Below are 16,592 nucleotides of genomic sequence, written 5' to 3'. Positions count from 1 at the left end.
GATACACAGTTCTTTCCAAAAGCAGTAATGAGAGGAGATCCCCTGCGTGGCTGTGTCTCTTCTCTCCCTGTCAGTGTTCAATGAATGATGTATAGATGCGTGGGCATTGATGATGAATGGGGGCTGGGCTAGATTCCTGAAACAGCTAGAAGTAAGAAGCAGTATGATGTGGGGTTTCTACTGTTTTTTTTTACTGAAAACATCATGTCAGCCATTAATTTTCTTTTCTCCAACCTCCACCACCATCAAGGAAACTACATTATATATATATATATATATATATATATATATATATATATATATCCACCACTATCAAGGAAACTACATAATATATATATATATATATTTATATAAAGAAAGAATTTGTATGAAGAGTCAAAACAAAAAGAAAGGTATGTGGGAGGGAGTAAGGTGGAAGGAGCAGAAGGGAAACAGAGGATTTGCACCCACAAAAACAGGAGTGATATTAGGCGCAGTTTGATGCGGCAGCAACTATAAATATTATTTTCTCATTTTAAAATTATGATCTGATTCTAAAAATTATTTTTTAAAAAAATCTGGAGGATAATTAAACATACTTTCATTTTTTTACACAAATTTTAAAAATTTATGAAAACAAGTGACATTTTATAGTCATAGAAAAAGTGTTAAATGAAAAAAATTATTTTTTACAACTAGGTATTGAGTTGTAGAAGTTAACGTGATTGATATTGCCCAATTAATCATACTTTACTTTATATTTAATTAACAAAAAGAATTGAATTTTTGATCTAAGATATAGTATAATTTACTGATCTCTCCGTGCCACCAAGTATACTTAAAGATCCATTTGAATAAAAGATTTTATTTAAAAAAATAAAAAAAATACACCAAGCATTCAAACATCTAGCCTCCTACTCCATGTATTCATGAAAATTAATCGGGATAAAAAACCAAAATAAAAATGAAAACATGTAAGAAATATAAGAAATAGATGAAACTGTATACATATGTGTTTGTTGTAATTATAAATCATTAGAGCTAGCTAGAGTTAATTTAAGTCTGCATATGTTTCTCTACTTCTCTACTTCCGCTATTTTATAATATACCAACAAAACAGATACACACACACACACACACACACGTATATATATAGTTGAAGTATGTATGTATGTATGTATGCCTAAACTAATTGATAGATATATTAACTTTCATTGGATCACTAATCCTAGAAATTAAAATGCAGCTAGAGTTAGCAGGCATACATGTAAAATATATACTTAATTGACTAATTACTTGATTATTTATCCCCAAAAAATGATAAAATGATCATACCTTTCTTTTTGTTTTGACTTTTCATACAAATTCTTTCTTTATATATATATATGTGTGTATATATATATATATATATATATTAATTATGTAATTTCCTTGATGGTGGTGGAGGTTGGAGAAAAGAAAATTAATGGCTGACATGATGTTTTCAAAAAAAAAAAAAGTAGAAACCCCACATCATACTGCTTCCTACTTCTAGCTGTTTCAGGAATCTAGCCTAGCCCCCATTCTTCATCAATGCCCTGACACATCTATATATCATTCATTGTACACAGAGAGGGAGAGAAGAGACGCAGCCACGAAGGGGATCTCCTCTCATTAATGCTTTTGGAGAGAACTAACTGTGCATCAGCCATTCAACATATATCGGCCTCAACGGAGCAGGCGCAAGGAATGTGAAGAAGTGTTCATGCAAATCTCGCAGGACCAACCTGCGAGATTTGTTTAAATCTCGCAGTCCCAACTTGCGAGATTTGTTTAAATCTCGTAGCCCCAACCTGCGAGATTACGTAAGCATTAGATTGGGAAAATTTTTCTCAAATAGAGTATTATTTAATATTTTATTTTAAAATAATAATAAAACGGGAAAAAACTAGCATAGAAGACCTCTTCATTCTGGTTATGGGGGGGGGGGGGGCTTTGGTTGGGGGATCTGGTCTCTCCTACTTGTTCATTCTGGTCATGGAGGCCTTGACAGGTATGCTGAGATGAAAAGTCAAGGGATGTCTCATTAAAGGGTTTGGAGTCGCTTTGGCTGTGAACTCCGATCTTGAGGTGTTCCACTTGCTATTTGTAGATGTCACCATAATTTTATGTGGGGTCAGGAGCAACTATGCTACTTAAGATGTGTGTTTTTTCGGTTTGATCTGTCTTCAGGCTAAAGGTGAATGTGAAGAAAAGCGAGATTATCACATTGGACGATAAAAGTGAGATTGACACTAATACTAGTTACTGCAGTTATTTAGTGTTACTGCTGTGTTATTCCTGTGTAAGTAAGCGTGAGTTAGTAAGGGTAATGTGGTCATAGTTATGTACTTGGCATGTATTATAAGTAGTTTGAGAGACCTATCATTGTGATTTGGTCTCGCATTTTACTCAATTCTTTGACGAAGTATCAGAGCAAGATCTGAACTAAATTCTAAGCGTAAATCTGCTGCCAAACCGACCCCTAAACATCATAATCCTATGCAACCCTGCTGCTGTAGGAGGATCATCTACGTCACCAAAGACCAGAAGCAGGTGCAGGAGTTGCTGGAGAGAACTGCAATCACTAGAAAAATTCTGGATGCTGTTGTTCTTTTCAAAACCTCAAGAAACCTTTCATTTTTTGCAAAACCAACCACATAGCAAGCCACAGAACCTGCTGATTTGCTAGCTTGCAAAATTTCACAGCCAGAGGAGCTCTTAGGTGTTGCTACACACGTGCCGAAAGCCGGCAGCTCTGAGTCCATGTGCCAGAGCTTGAGAGTGTTTTGAGCAAATTTTTTTGCTTCAATTTCCTCTTGAATGTCTTGAATCCTTCCTTACACCATCATATCGAGTTGTTTCTCATGTTTTTTGTCCAAAGATCTCACCTTTTTAGTTGCTTATATTGGCACTTCCGGAATGATTGTTTGACTGCCTGAAGCTGCTTGTCAATGTTTATTGATTTCATTGAGGCATGGAACTGTGGTATTTATTGTGTTTGTGATTCATTTAAGTTGTTTGTCTAGTTTGTAATGTGTTTGCTCCAGTTGTTGAAGGTTGTGTATGTTGGGATGGAGTCCATGCATGGTTCGAAATCGCGGTCGCGGGTAACGTCGCGAAACGGTCGCGGGTGTCGCGGGTTGCGGGAGACGCGGGTGTTACGTAACGGGAAGCGGGCGTAACGGTCATGAATTTTTTTCACGCATGCACAACCATGCGAAAATTAAAAAATAAGCATGAAATCCATTAATACATGATTTTTAATGAATTTTGAAGGCTTTCATTCAACCTACAAATGCTTTTTAATAGGCATTATGATTTTTATATTAATTTTAGTGCGCTGTTTACAAAAAAAAGCATATTTTTTTATAGTTTACATTACTTTAATGAGTAAAAAGATGTAGAAATGTAAGAATCAATTAATTTAAGTCATAAAGTTACTAAAAATGAGTCAATACTCAATAGACTTAATACTCAATATACACATTACACATACATGAATTTAAAAAGTGATTAATATCAAATATCAATAAATAATTGAAAATACATAAATACAATATTACAAATTTATAATATAACACATGTCACCACTAAAAAGAATGACGTGGAGGGTCTTCATAATTTGCATCTGTATCTTGAGATTGGGATGGAAAATTATCTCCCTATCCTTGTGGAAATACATAGTTGAATGAACCCAAGTTTGCATCATTTTGTTGTTGCTCTTGAAAATGTACTGGTGATGAAAATTCTCCTGAATAATGTCTATAAGTTGGGGCAGGGGCTGGCTCTGGGTAGTGTGTAGAAGAAGACTCACTAGATCCTGAGATTCCTAATCCACTGGGATAAAAATGTGAGTCACGAGATGCATAATGTGGATATGCTGGATGAGATCCATATGATTGTGATGATGAACCATCTAAACCAAAGTCGCCAAAACTACGAACCACACCATATGAATCTTCAGTAGAATCGCTAGGGTCACCACGAGCACTCCTCCTTCTCCTGGGTTGTGAAGATTGGTTCCCTGGAGGAATACCCAAGTCATAATTTTCAGGTATGTCATGTAGTCCATAAGGATCAGAAGGATATATATCCCTTCCAAATGATGTCCCTGTATCATATCCATAATTATATTCTACACCGCCGCCTCCGCCACCACCACCACCACTGCCACCCCCCCAACCCCAGCTCCAGCACCACTATTACCATCATCATCACTTGGTGGGCTCAAACCAAGATTGTCATCACTTTGTGTACGTTCAGGGCTTGAACCTGAATCATCATGCGCGTTTATTGGTGGTTGATCACCTCCTTCTGTAGTACCACCAACCTCTTCATTTAACCAATTTGAATTGTCCTGACCGTCGAGTAGTGGTGTCTCTCTCTCCTCTAACCATTGACTTAAAGGATCATCTTCTTCGAAAATGTAGTCCAAATTGATAGGATTGAAACCCTCTTCAATTTCTCGTTGGCTTCTTCTCATTGTACGTCTTAACTTTAACCTCATGTTGTAATGTACGAAAACAAGTTTTTGTAGTCTCATGTACTTTAATCTATTTCTTGTTTTCGTATGGATGAGGCTAAAGGTGCTCCAATTATGCTCACAGTTCGAAGCTGATGTGTTCTGGCTAAGAACTCTAATTGCTATTCTTTGGAGCTCAGGAGCACACAAGCCATAATGAATCCACCATTCAGCTGCATGAATAATTCAGCTGCATGAATAATTAAAAAGAGTTTTATGTTAGTATAACGTATTTCAAAAGTCAAATTTGAACACAAAGAGAGAAAATAGAGTAATTCTCCATTATTTAGCTATATAGCCATATTTACCAGGATTTGTTTGTTTCACTGCCCTTTGAGCCAACGGGGTTCCAAAAGTTTCCTGCCTATCTCGATATAGCAACAACTAAAAAATGATGATTGTGAAATATAATTAATTAATTAGATGTATTAATAATTATTCTTGAAAGTATTACAGAATACTAGAACAATTCATTATTCAATTTAATGGAACCATTACTTACTTGATTAATAGCCCGAATTTGAGTATCTATATCGGGTACCAACTTGGTTATCACTTTTTTAACTCCATCCATGACTTCTCTAGCAACTTCAGGAGAGGGTGGGGCACCATAAAGAAATTGTGGGTTCAAAAAATACTCTACAATTAAATTTAGAAACATATTAATCAATAGTTTTCTAATGCAACTATGCATAATTTAAAAGTTAAAATAATAAGAAATTGTATTTGATTTACACTTACCAGCAGCGTGCAAATCTTGGTGCAACTGAAAACTCCACCGGTTGTCAATAATTTTCCAATAGTCTTTGTAAAACCGGCAATCTTTTTGAATGGCCAACTTCGCCCTATCAATTGCCTCGTATATGAAGCCCATGGTTGGTTTTTCATCACCATCAACCAATTTAAGAACTTCCACCAAGGGTTCTTGCACTTTAATTATATCAGAGGCCTTTTGCCAAAACTCTTTGCCTAAGATAATTTTCTTTGAATCATATGCTGGGCCTGATTTTGCCATTCCAAACCTTGAGTTTTTCCAAGCATCAGATGTAAACATTTCCCTTAGTGCTTGTTTATGCCTGACAATAGTCTCCAAAGCAATGAAATTTGTGGCAAATCGAGTGATGGCAGGGCGAAGTAACTCTCTATTATTTGTGAATTTCTTCATGAAATTCACTGTCCATGTGTGGTTGTAAATAAATGAGGTTACTGTTCTTGCATCTTCTAAGACCTTCTTCACGTTACTTTTCTTACCAATATCTTCAAGAATAAGGTCTATGCAATGAGCTGCACATGCTGTCCAATAGAGATTGGGCCTCTTCTGCATTAATAATTTTCCTCCTGCCTTCATTGCAGCTTCATTATCAGTCACTACTTGGACAACATTCTCCTTTCCAATTTCTTCAACCACCTCATCCATTAATCTGAAATGAAATTATATATTCAATAATTACTACTATTTAATTAAAAACATGCAAGTCCATAATACTATTTGCATATACAATTAAAATTAGAAAATTACCTGAAATAATATTCAGCTGTTCTGCTTGGCACATCAGAAGCATCAACTGATTTATGAAACACGGTGCCTCTATCGCAATAAATTAAAAAGTTTATAATGTGTTTTCTAGTTGGTCCTGACCAACCATCACACATAAGTGTTACACCTCTTTCCTTCCAAATTCCAGCAAAAGAAGCTATATAATTTTTCATTTCTTGATACTCTTGCTCCAAATAAATTTCAGATATCTCATAGGGTGATAGGCCCTTCACCCCCTTTCCAACCTCTGCAGCAATATCAAGCATAGGCTGCATAAATGGAGAGTCAGCTACATTCTCTGGAATCCGATTATAAATTAGGAATTTTCCAACCGCTTTTCCTAATTTACTTCTTAAACCTTTCAGTAACTTTGTGTTGAGTTTTGGTTGTTTCGCACTCTTGCTTCTTTCTAAAATAGGATCCATTGCCTTTAGTCTAGCTTCAGGGGCATCAGGATTGATCCATTGTCGTCCACTACCTCCAGCTTCTCGACCACTATAAGATCGAGCTCCTGCTCTATTGAAACCACTGGTAGCACCACTTCCAGAGCCACCTCCCTCTTCATAAATATTACCCCTTCCAGTTGTTCTTGCTCGAAATCTTTGTCTATCTTCCCATTGTTGTTGTGATCGCATGCTTTCTTGTCGAGCAAATCTCATACTTTCTTCTTCCAAGTCTTCTTCATCGCTCAAATTCTCAAAATCTCCTCTAATTTGGGCTTCTGCTTCTTCTTGCCTTTTTTGTTTATCTCTTTTCTTCTCAGCATACTGTTGTAGATGTTTCATCATTTGTTCTCTTACTTGTGTGGTCACATTTGAGCATCCAGCTACTTGACCCTTTTTATGTGCCAAGTGTTGTTTCAAGCGTGTAATGCCCCCTTTGATTATCTTCCCACATAACTTACACATAATAACATGTTTATTACCGTCTACCGCAGTACCAAAATGCCATCCAATATCTTCACTAGGTAAGTTTTCATTTCCTTTATCACATGACATATTGATAGACTTAATTTGATGATCTCTACACAAAATATAAAGAAAATACAAAGTTACAACTTACAACCTTCCTACAATGACAGGAATAATATAATTAGTAATTTAGTAAATATTAAATAATAAGTACTAAATAGTCCTAATTTTAAATACTTATTACGTAAAAATAAGTATAATATTTGATTAAAAATAATAAGTAATGTTTATTATTTTTATATTTAAATAAACAAAATTATAAAATATTAGATATTTTATTACAAAAAAAATATATTCCTTTATCTTTAAAAAGATATTTTCATTATTTTTTATAGCTTGATTTTATTTTCATTTATAACTATAAGAAATTAACAGGTGAAAAAGATTTTTACTCTACTTTCATATACATCATAGCATCACAAATAGAGATCCATACATTACAAATTGACTATTTAATTTTTTAAACATTTTCTCAGTATATGGATTAAAATTAAATTTTTCTACAAATTCCAGTAGTAATTAGTAAAAATCAAATTTATTAATGTATTAACTATTAGATTAATTTTTTTTTATTAAGTTATTAATTTTTACTTTATTTGATAACTAAAAACAAAAAATAGATGTAAACATTTATTTACCTAATTTTAAATTTAAGGTCAAAATAATGTTTTAAAACTTAAAAAATATTAATAAACAGGGTCAACCTACTCAAGAAATGGCAAGTAGATACACATGTAACATAAAATGGGTGACATATGTTATTTAATTTTTTTTTCTTTTATAATATGAATATTATTTAATATTTTTTCAATAGATGGGAGTGAATATGATATCTTCTTTATCAAAATGACCACTTTATCCAGCTGACATAAATAGTATGTTAGCCAATTGGTGCCATGAATTAATTTTATTTCTATAAGTTTGGCAAATCCTAAGACTAAATATTATAATAATTGTGCAGAGTATTCCTTGGAATTCTTTAAGAATGGTGAAAAATAGAGCTCAATTAAGCCTAGATAATATAAAATGCCATCACATGGATGTCTTGTGTACATACATTATTTTAATGCTTTGTTTAGATGGTGAATGCAGTAGTGGATTATTGATATTCAAATATTATTATAAAAAAGGCTTCAATTATTATTGGTAAATATTAATTATTTACTAAACTTAAAAAATATTAATTATATAATATTAATAATTGCTTGCTATGTCATGGAATTAATTTTCATAATTATCTTTCAAAAAATATAATACAATTAAAATATTTATAAATTAAGAAAATTTTATTTTACATAATTATTAATGATTTCTAATTTTTTACTCTATTAAATTACTTTTTTTTTAATTCAATTTAACAAACCTATTTTACAACAAAATATAATTTAAAAAAATAAACAGAATGAAAAGAATGAAAAGGGTTGTGGTATAACAAAATATAATTTAAAAAACAAAAAAAACATAATGAAAAGTGCTGTGGGTGTTAGAGTGTCTCATACGCTGAGGCCTGTAGTCGAGTCAGACCGAGAGAGGGGAGGGATTCGAGGGAACTCAGAGGAGCCTCGAACAGTCGAAGGAGCGAAGCACAAAGCAACGAGCCAGCGATGACTCCAAGCTCCGAGCCTCCGAAGCTGAAATCGAGAGGCTGGCTGGTGCGACTGCGACGACTGGCGGAGGAAGGTGCCGACTGCGACGACTGGCGGAGCTGCTGCAGACCTTTCGCCGTCGCCGGTGACTCGCCAAGTTGCTGGAACTGGAAGCCTGGAACTGCAAGTCTGCAATTCTGAGTAGATCTGCTCGGTAGCCTCGGTGTGCTCACTCTCAGGCTTCGAAGCCTTCTTATTGCCGAAGGCCAACAAATTTTCAAGGTTAGTTTGTAACTTTCCTTTTTAGCCTTTGAATGGCAGATGGGTGTGGGGACTGGGGAGAGGGGGAAAGCAGCGTTGCTGCCTGCTGCCCTTCAGCGAATATGCTACCTGTCGGCCATGTAACGGTCTGTAACGGACGTTACGACATGTAACGTTGGAGTATCGGCCGTTACGTGCCGTTACGGCCGTGAATTTTTTCCGAACCGCAATATCGGCCCGTATCGGTTTTGGGCCCTCTGATTTCCGTTACGTATCGGCCGTTACGCTACGTAACGGCCGTTATTTAAAACCATGAGTCCATGAGTCCCAGAAGTATGTTTTTTGCTGTTATTTCTGATTTGCTGCCATATTGAGGTTGTGTGTGTGTGTTGGGATGGAGTCCCCAAATTCTATAAGGATGTTTCCCTTGTTAGTCACTTGTCTAGGTGAACAACATACTATAACTGCCTCAAAGGAGTATTCAAGGTTCCTGCAGCATCAAAAATCCTAACAAGCATCTCATCACATTGCATCTTTTGCTCAAAAGGTGAACCTATAGTTTTGTTGTTGTTTGGTATCTCTCCCACTAGTTCTTGGGTTATCGACTCTGCCTAACCATATAACAGTTGTAACCAACTTCTTTTCTGCTCTCCTGTATTCCGAAAATCGACCTCGAGTTACTCTTGCTGATATGCCCATCACTGATGTTATGGGGATAGGAACAACAAATCCTACTCCCTTCATCTCTCTTTCTTCTATTTTGTACATTCCTAAATCCCTCTTAATCTCATGTATGTTTGTAAGATTACGAAGTAATTAAATTGTCATATAATCTTTTTTTATTATTCAAGATCTGAAGACAAGGAAGAAGAGTGGCACAGAATGTGGGGCTGGTGGACTTTGAGTCGCTCTCTCCTTCAAATGCTTGCAGTAATGCTACACCACTTCAAGTCCATTGTTGTTGTTGGAAGTCCCAGCCCGGGAGTATATAGTCTAGAGGGGGGGTGAATAGACTTTTTCGCAGAATACGTATTTTTCTACAAAATAAAAACTCTTGGCAAGATACAAGAAATTATATCACAATATAAATATAAATCATGCACAAAATATAAAATAAAGAGTGTAAGGGAGAGAAAGAATAACACCGGTATTTTTACGTGGTTCGGCACCAAGCCTACGTCCACGCCTTAGCACCAAGCCAAGGATTCCACAATCCACTATAATTGCTCCTTCCGCAGCGGAGCAAGCCTTACAAACTTGGGAACAAATCCCTACCGCTCACAAAGAGCCTTTACCGATTTGGTTCACAAAGAACCTTACAACTTGGTTCACAAAGAACTTTTCACAAGAAGATGTAAGATTACAAAGAATGCTCCTTACAATGAGCAAGTATGATTTACAACTCAAACCTCACACTATTCTCTCAAGAATTGAATCAAATACAATAAGTGAGCAAGAGAGAATGAGAATTAATATGCAATGTGCTAGGTTTTGTATAAAATGATGTTTTTTACTAACAATGATCAAAGACCTTCAAAACCATGTTAATACAAGTCTAATAGCTTGTATTTATAGCTCAAGAACCTTAGGAGCCGTTAACTAGCTGTTGGGGGGAAGAAAAAATATTTTATTTGGCAAACTAGCCGTTTTCCGCTCGTTGGAGCGCTTCTGCCCGTTGAATTCGTCGACGAAATCTGAATTTCGTTGACGAGGTCCTTGAATCAGAAAAAGTCACCAAAATGAAAGTTGTGGCATTTTGTCTTAGCTTTCCAGGGACACCAAGATCGTCCCATTTGGACTTTTCTAGAAAAAGTTATGCCCAAAATACTGCAAGGTGTTCAGGACTCAAGACTGCACTACGGCAGTGACGATTACTTTGTTTTTCCTTATCAAAAAGTGTTTTAATGACTCAAAACATTCTTGGACAAAATTATATGAAATATATTAAGTCTAATGAAGATTAAAACTTGTCCAAATGAGTTTCCTTTTGAATATAAGATATTTTAATTAATAAAACACGTTTGAAAACCCATTTTGATATCTTATATGCTTAGTATGTCCTTTTGTAAATATACTTGACTTGCTTTGAACTTTTAGGACATTAAACTTGTTTTAACACAATTGGGACTAAGTATAAAAGTGTTCTTAAAACTAGGATGTTAAAAACGTGTCCCTTTGAAAACATATTTGAGTTTTAGGATTCATTTGACAAACTCTTGTTTTAACTTAGAAAGCCATGAAAGGTGAGTTTGTGTTTATGTCTTTAGTGTAATCCTATAAACTCATGTGTCCTAGTATGCATGTGCTTTGCTCAACTCTTGCTCAGAAATCATGCAAGAAACACACTCACAAAAGTTACAAAACATACTACCTCACACAACCTTTATTACAAATAATTCTACAATTGGGTCATTCCGAGTACGTGTCCATTTGATCTTTCCTTCTTAACGTCTACTCGGTCCGATCTTTGTCTTCGATCCAATAATTCATGTACAAGTACTTATAGTAAACATGATATGCAAAGATAGGAAAACACTAGGAACAACATATAGGTTAATATCATCAAAACACATTAAACAATGATGGTGTAGCCACTAAGGCTAACAGTTGCCTTGGTCATCTATAGACAAGTTAAAACAGCTAGTTCCTACTTTGAGTTTTATGCCATAATCTTGAGCGTGAGTCTTGTCTATTGGGAACGCATTATCATTTTCCTTTTGCTTCCCAAGTCACTAAACGGGTGGTCAACCCTTTTATATTAGTCTATTCCGATGTTTGGTTTCTTAGTTGTGTCACATCAAAGTTGGGGTTCCAATACTTTGTTACATTTCCTGATGATTACTCTAGTATGAGTTGGTTGTATTTAATGAAAGTTCGTTCTAAGAAGTTGAATATATTTTGTGCCTTCTAGTTCCAAATAAGGACTCAATTTGATATATACTTTGCAATGATAATGCTAAGGAGTACTTCTGTACCCAACTTACTACCTATAGTCATCTTGTGTCTACAGTCCACAACAAAAATGGAGTTGCAGAGCGGAAACAAACATACTCTCAAAGTCACTTGCACACTATTGTATCAACTGAGTTTTTTTTTGGAGTGATGCTATGTTAATTGGTTGCTTTCTCATCAATAAAATGCCTTCACTTGTATCCTATTGTAACAACTGAATGTCTCCCAAATTTTGTGGAGTGATGCTGTTCTTGTTGCTTGATCTCTCATCAATAAAATGCCATCCTCTGTCCTTGGTGGTAAAATCCAATATTTAGTTATCTTCCCAAAGGCTCCTTTGTTCTCACTTTGTCCTTGTATATTTGGTTGTGTCCTTGGTCCATCAGTTAAATCCAAGAATGGATAAGTTGGATATTCGTATCAAATATATTTTTCTAGGCTATTCTTGTACTCAAAAGGGATGTCGATATTATAGCCTTATTTTACATCAATTCTTTGTCTCCACTGGTGTCACCTTTTTTGAGTCTACACCATACCATAGTTGGAAGATTTGAATGGAAACTCGCTCGTTGGACAATAATTTCTTGTCAAAATGTGGAAGACTCACGCTTATTAAAAGCACTTTAGCCAACCTTTGGTCTATTTTATGTCTCTTTTCCCTATCTACAGCTTAGTATCCAAGAGATTGGAAGGTATTCAAAGGAGATTCCTTTGGGGGAACACGGGCAAGGATTTTAAATGTCACATGGTCAATTTTTTTTTGGGGTGGTGGGGGGATGGGTGTTGGAACAACATATGCAAAAAGGAGGGCTAGGTCTAAAATTATCTTCCCACTTTCTATAAGCCCCTCCTGGGGAAATAGCTAAGGAGATTTATGGAAGAGAAGAAACATTTCTGAAGGAAGTCATTGCTTACCAAATACGGTGTTCGTCAAAATGGCTAGGCCACAAAAGAGCTGAATGGAGCCCACAGTGTTGGTGTTTGGAAATTCATTAGGAGGGGATTGGAAAATTCTTCTCTCATTCACTTTTATGTGGGGAATGGTGAGGATGTGTTCTTTTGGCTTGATGTCATGATGTCTGGTGTGTGGCAAGTCCAGCTCACTGTAAAATACCCTTTTATCTTCAGTCTGGCTCATAGTTACCAAAAAAATGCTGGCACCCTAGCAAACCATCTATTGGTACAAACATTCCAAAATATGGTACATTTTCATTCCAGAACACTATCTAGTGATCCGCAGTTTTAATTCAGTATTTTTCACATAAAAAAATATATATTTTTATTATTTAAGGTGGAGAACTATTGCGTTATAATTACATTTTCAGTCATTATTAATAAATTTAATAATTAAAATCTCTTCTAGATTTTGAAACACTTATACATCCTCCCCAAAATATGAAAGTTCCATAGCATATTTCTCACCAATATATCTACCTAAGTATACTTGTAGCATTCCATGTTTTAGAGCATGCGCCGTAATGTGATCCCATTCCCGTTCCATGAACCAGAATGTTCCACATTCTAAATAGCATTGGTCTGGCTTGCGACAAAATGCTCTTATTGGTCAGCACCTTGAGCTCACTGATCATGGGATGTTTTGGAATAGTCCGCCGGTTTGGAATGCCTTTGATTGGGAGATTGATAATCTAAGGCAGCCTTCAGTGCCGCACCACAACCAGTGACCCTTGATTTCCCTGACTCCCTTCATTGAGGATTGTTACTTCTATTTTTTGTTTTCTTCTTTATAATTGGGTGGCATCCCCTTGATGCCCTTTAATGAACTTTCTTTGCTTAACAAAAAAATAACCTAAAGGATAGCATGCTACATTGGCATGAACACTTACTTCACTACAGTATCATGAACAGTAATTTCAATAGCAATTCTTTTCCCAGATCTTGTCCTGCATCTGTAGGATGAGGGGAGGTTTTAAAATGTGAGACTTATTCAGATATGTTTTAACGTAACATATCACAATGGATAGAGTGGAACTGAGACTTGGTCTTGTAACTGGCCTAAAATGCTGATACAGTGGCTGATGGTATTGTCTTGAGTTATATGAGTATTTATCTGCTGAATTATTTTTACCTGGACGATCACTTATTCGAAATACCGAGAATTTCTCCCTTATTTATGTCTTTTGTATTCAGCTTGTGCATTTTGCTTAGCATGTATATGGCATACATATGTGATATGCTGTCCATACAGATACGTTGTGGCCATTTAGTATGATGTGTACTCTTTTCTCTATTTATCTGTATCTCTAGTGCAAAAATTGGGTTTTCTAATTTTGTAAAGTGTTTTCCTGTTATTACTGGTGTCTTCCTACATATCTTGTATTAATTTGTAGCTAGCTTGCTTGTCCATTCTGGATGTAAATTGCATGGAGCAGTGTGGAGCTTATATGAATCTTGTTGGTTTCAGAATCCCCGCATCAGTGCTTGCTTCTCACCCATTGGTGCTTACAGCTTTCTCTGGATTGAATTCTGAGCTACTTTCAGAGGCATCTGTAAATGGTATTACAGTTGTCACAAGCTAATGTTACACGTGGAGCTCGATTGGAAATTCTATGCAATTTTTTGTCTGCGTTAATTTATTAGAGTGACTTTGTCCTGTCGTCTGTTTAAGAAAGCTTTTGCCTTATATCTATTTACAATCATATTAAACATCTTTCCTTTACAGTATATATTATATTTTTCTTGTTGGCATAAAGGTAACTTTTTAACAAGGAGATTGATCACTGATGCAAAGAAATGAATGACAACTCGGGTTGAACCAGTGTCTATATCTGCATATTTGCTTTGCTTGTGCTGGCTATGCAGGCACTTAAAAGCTAGTGTAAATTATTACTCAGCCAACTGGCCAAGTTGGTAGGGACCAAATAGGAGTTTTTTTATCGTGTGGAAGTCTCCTAGAATAACTTTTGGTCATTGAGTTATTTTGGTTTGAACTTCTATTCTTACTAGTGTCTATTTAATGATTTTATTTTTAAATGTTTACCAGTAGAGTATAATAATGTTATAAAGCAACTGTATGTAGTTTCTTTTCCAACTTCACTTCTTCTTTGTTTGTTGGGTCACTCATTTCTCTGTCATTCATCTGCACTTTTGAGTTTTGGGGGAGTAGATATGTTCATCAGTTTTTTCCTTGCCTTTGCTCTTATTATAGAAATGCATTTCCAAACTTTCCATATGATTAATTAATATGTTGTCACCATTTGACCTGGAGGTCATGAGTTCAAGGTGCGGAAACAGCTTCTTGCAAAACTGAAAGGTGAGGCTTTATACTGTAGACCCATTGTGGTCTGCCCCTTCCCTGGAGCCCAGATATTCGGGAGCTTTGTGCACATGGCTGCCCTTTTTTTTTTTTAATTAATATGTTCTCTTCAAAATTTCTTTGAGTTTCTATCTGTTTCGATCAGAACTATATGTCAAATATACAAAATGATTCTGATATATTTCATGCTTTTGAAAATTACTTTTACAATTTGAGGCAAATATGATGTATTGCTTATGCTTTCCTTTTCATTTTTCGTATCATTTCAGTTATTTCTGAATTGATACACTGCACGGCAGTGGGCAGCTCTGGTGATGTTTCTGCTCAAATGCCCTTGATTCAAGTGATTGTTCCTCAAGTTATGAGTCTAAAGACACAGCTGAGAGATTCATCAAAGGTATTGCTTTGATAGAATTCTACATGTTTTTGCTGCCCTTAGCGCTCACATAGAATTATATGTTATCATCTTCAATTTTTTTTTTAAATTTTTCATGAAAAAGCACGAGGAAATTTTGGTTGGTTGACATTTTTATTAGTAATTTGTAAGTTTGTTTCTGTGTGACAAGTGCTGTCTATCATGTAATGTATCAGGGATCCATTATTTGCTAACTTGATTTCTGGATAACTAATAAGCATAGTCTTGTCTGGTGCTATTTTTTCTGAGTGATGTAATTTAATTTTGGTGTGCTCAATGCACTTCTATATGTTAGAACTCACTTGTTTGGTCAATGATACAAGCAGGTTGATGTAGAGTTTCATATTACAAGGCAATTGCAGAAGAGATATCGTAGTTATATGTGGTTCTTTATATAGAGAAGGATAAGGGTAGGGCAATGATAGGGGCTGGACTCTTGTCCAACCCTTGAAGATGTGATGTTGAACAATAGAGAGATAGAGCATCTATGGTTGGAAATATATGAGAGGAACACTTGCACTAAACTGAGACTAGAATGTGAGAGAGAAGAGGGGGAAGGATATGAATATCCTCACATTGGATTATCATGCCTATGCACATGCAACCAATTTCAATTCATAATTCCTTGCTACGTAAAATTCATTACAACTAAGTGTTATCGGCTCTAGTTACTTGGGACTCGAGCCAAAATCCTAGATTTTAATATTTTGTTAAAGCTTGATATACAATGTTGGCCAACAACTAAGGTGAAGTGGTTGCTTAACATGGCATCAGAGCTATGGTTGCTAGGAGGTCTTGGGTTCTAGTCTTCTTGTCTGCTTTTATTGTGTGGTGGTTAAAATTTATCTTATTCCTCATAATGAGTGTTATTTATCATTTGTTTATGTCTCTCCATGCATTCGAGTTGTACATGCGTTGGGGAGTGCTAAAGCTCGATATACATTGTTCACCCACAACCTGACAGCTTAAGCTTATGGGTGAAGTGGTAATCTAACATGGTATAAGAGCTATTGTGCCAAGATGTCCTGGGTTCTAGTCTTGTTGCCTATTTTTATTGTTATTTTTTAAGAATTA

General features: G+C 35.6%; 1 protein-coding gene across 2 annotated transcripts in view; it reads left to right on the top strand.

The window, feature by feature from the left end:
* Positions 1–16,592, top strand: part of LOC131146729 (transportin MOS14) — a 101,938-nt gene that overhangs the window by 18,541 nt on the left and 66,805 nt on the right. For both annotated transcript variants that reach the window (XM_058096487.1, XM_058096486.1), the window contains exons 8-9: positions 14,252–14,343; positions 15,373–15,500. In XM_058096487.1, the coding sequence (XP_057952470.1) occupies positions 14,252–14,343; positions 15,373–15,500 (220 nt within the window). The remainder of the gene's footprint in view (positions 1–14,251; positions 14,344–15,372; positions 15,501–16,592) is intronic.

This window comes from Malania oleifera, chromosome 13, assembly GCF_029873635.1.
Source record: "Malania oleifera isolate guangnan ecotype guangnan chromosome 13, ASM2987363v1, whole genome shotgun sequence".
NCBI classification, from domain to species: domain Eukaryota; kingdom Viridiplantae; phylum Streptophyta; class Magnoliopsida; order Santalales; family Ximeniaceae; genus Malania; species Malania oleifera.
Note: the sequence above shows the minus strand (reverse complement) of the source record. Positions and strands in the feature narration are given on the sequence as shown.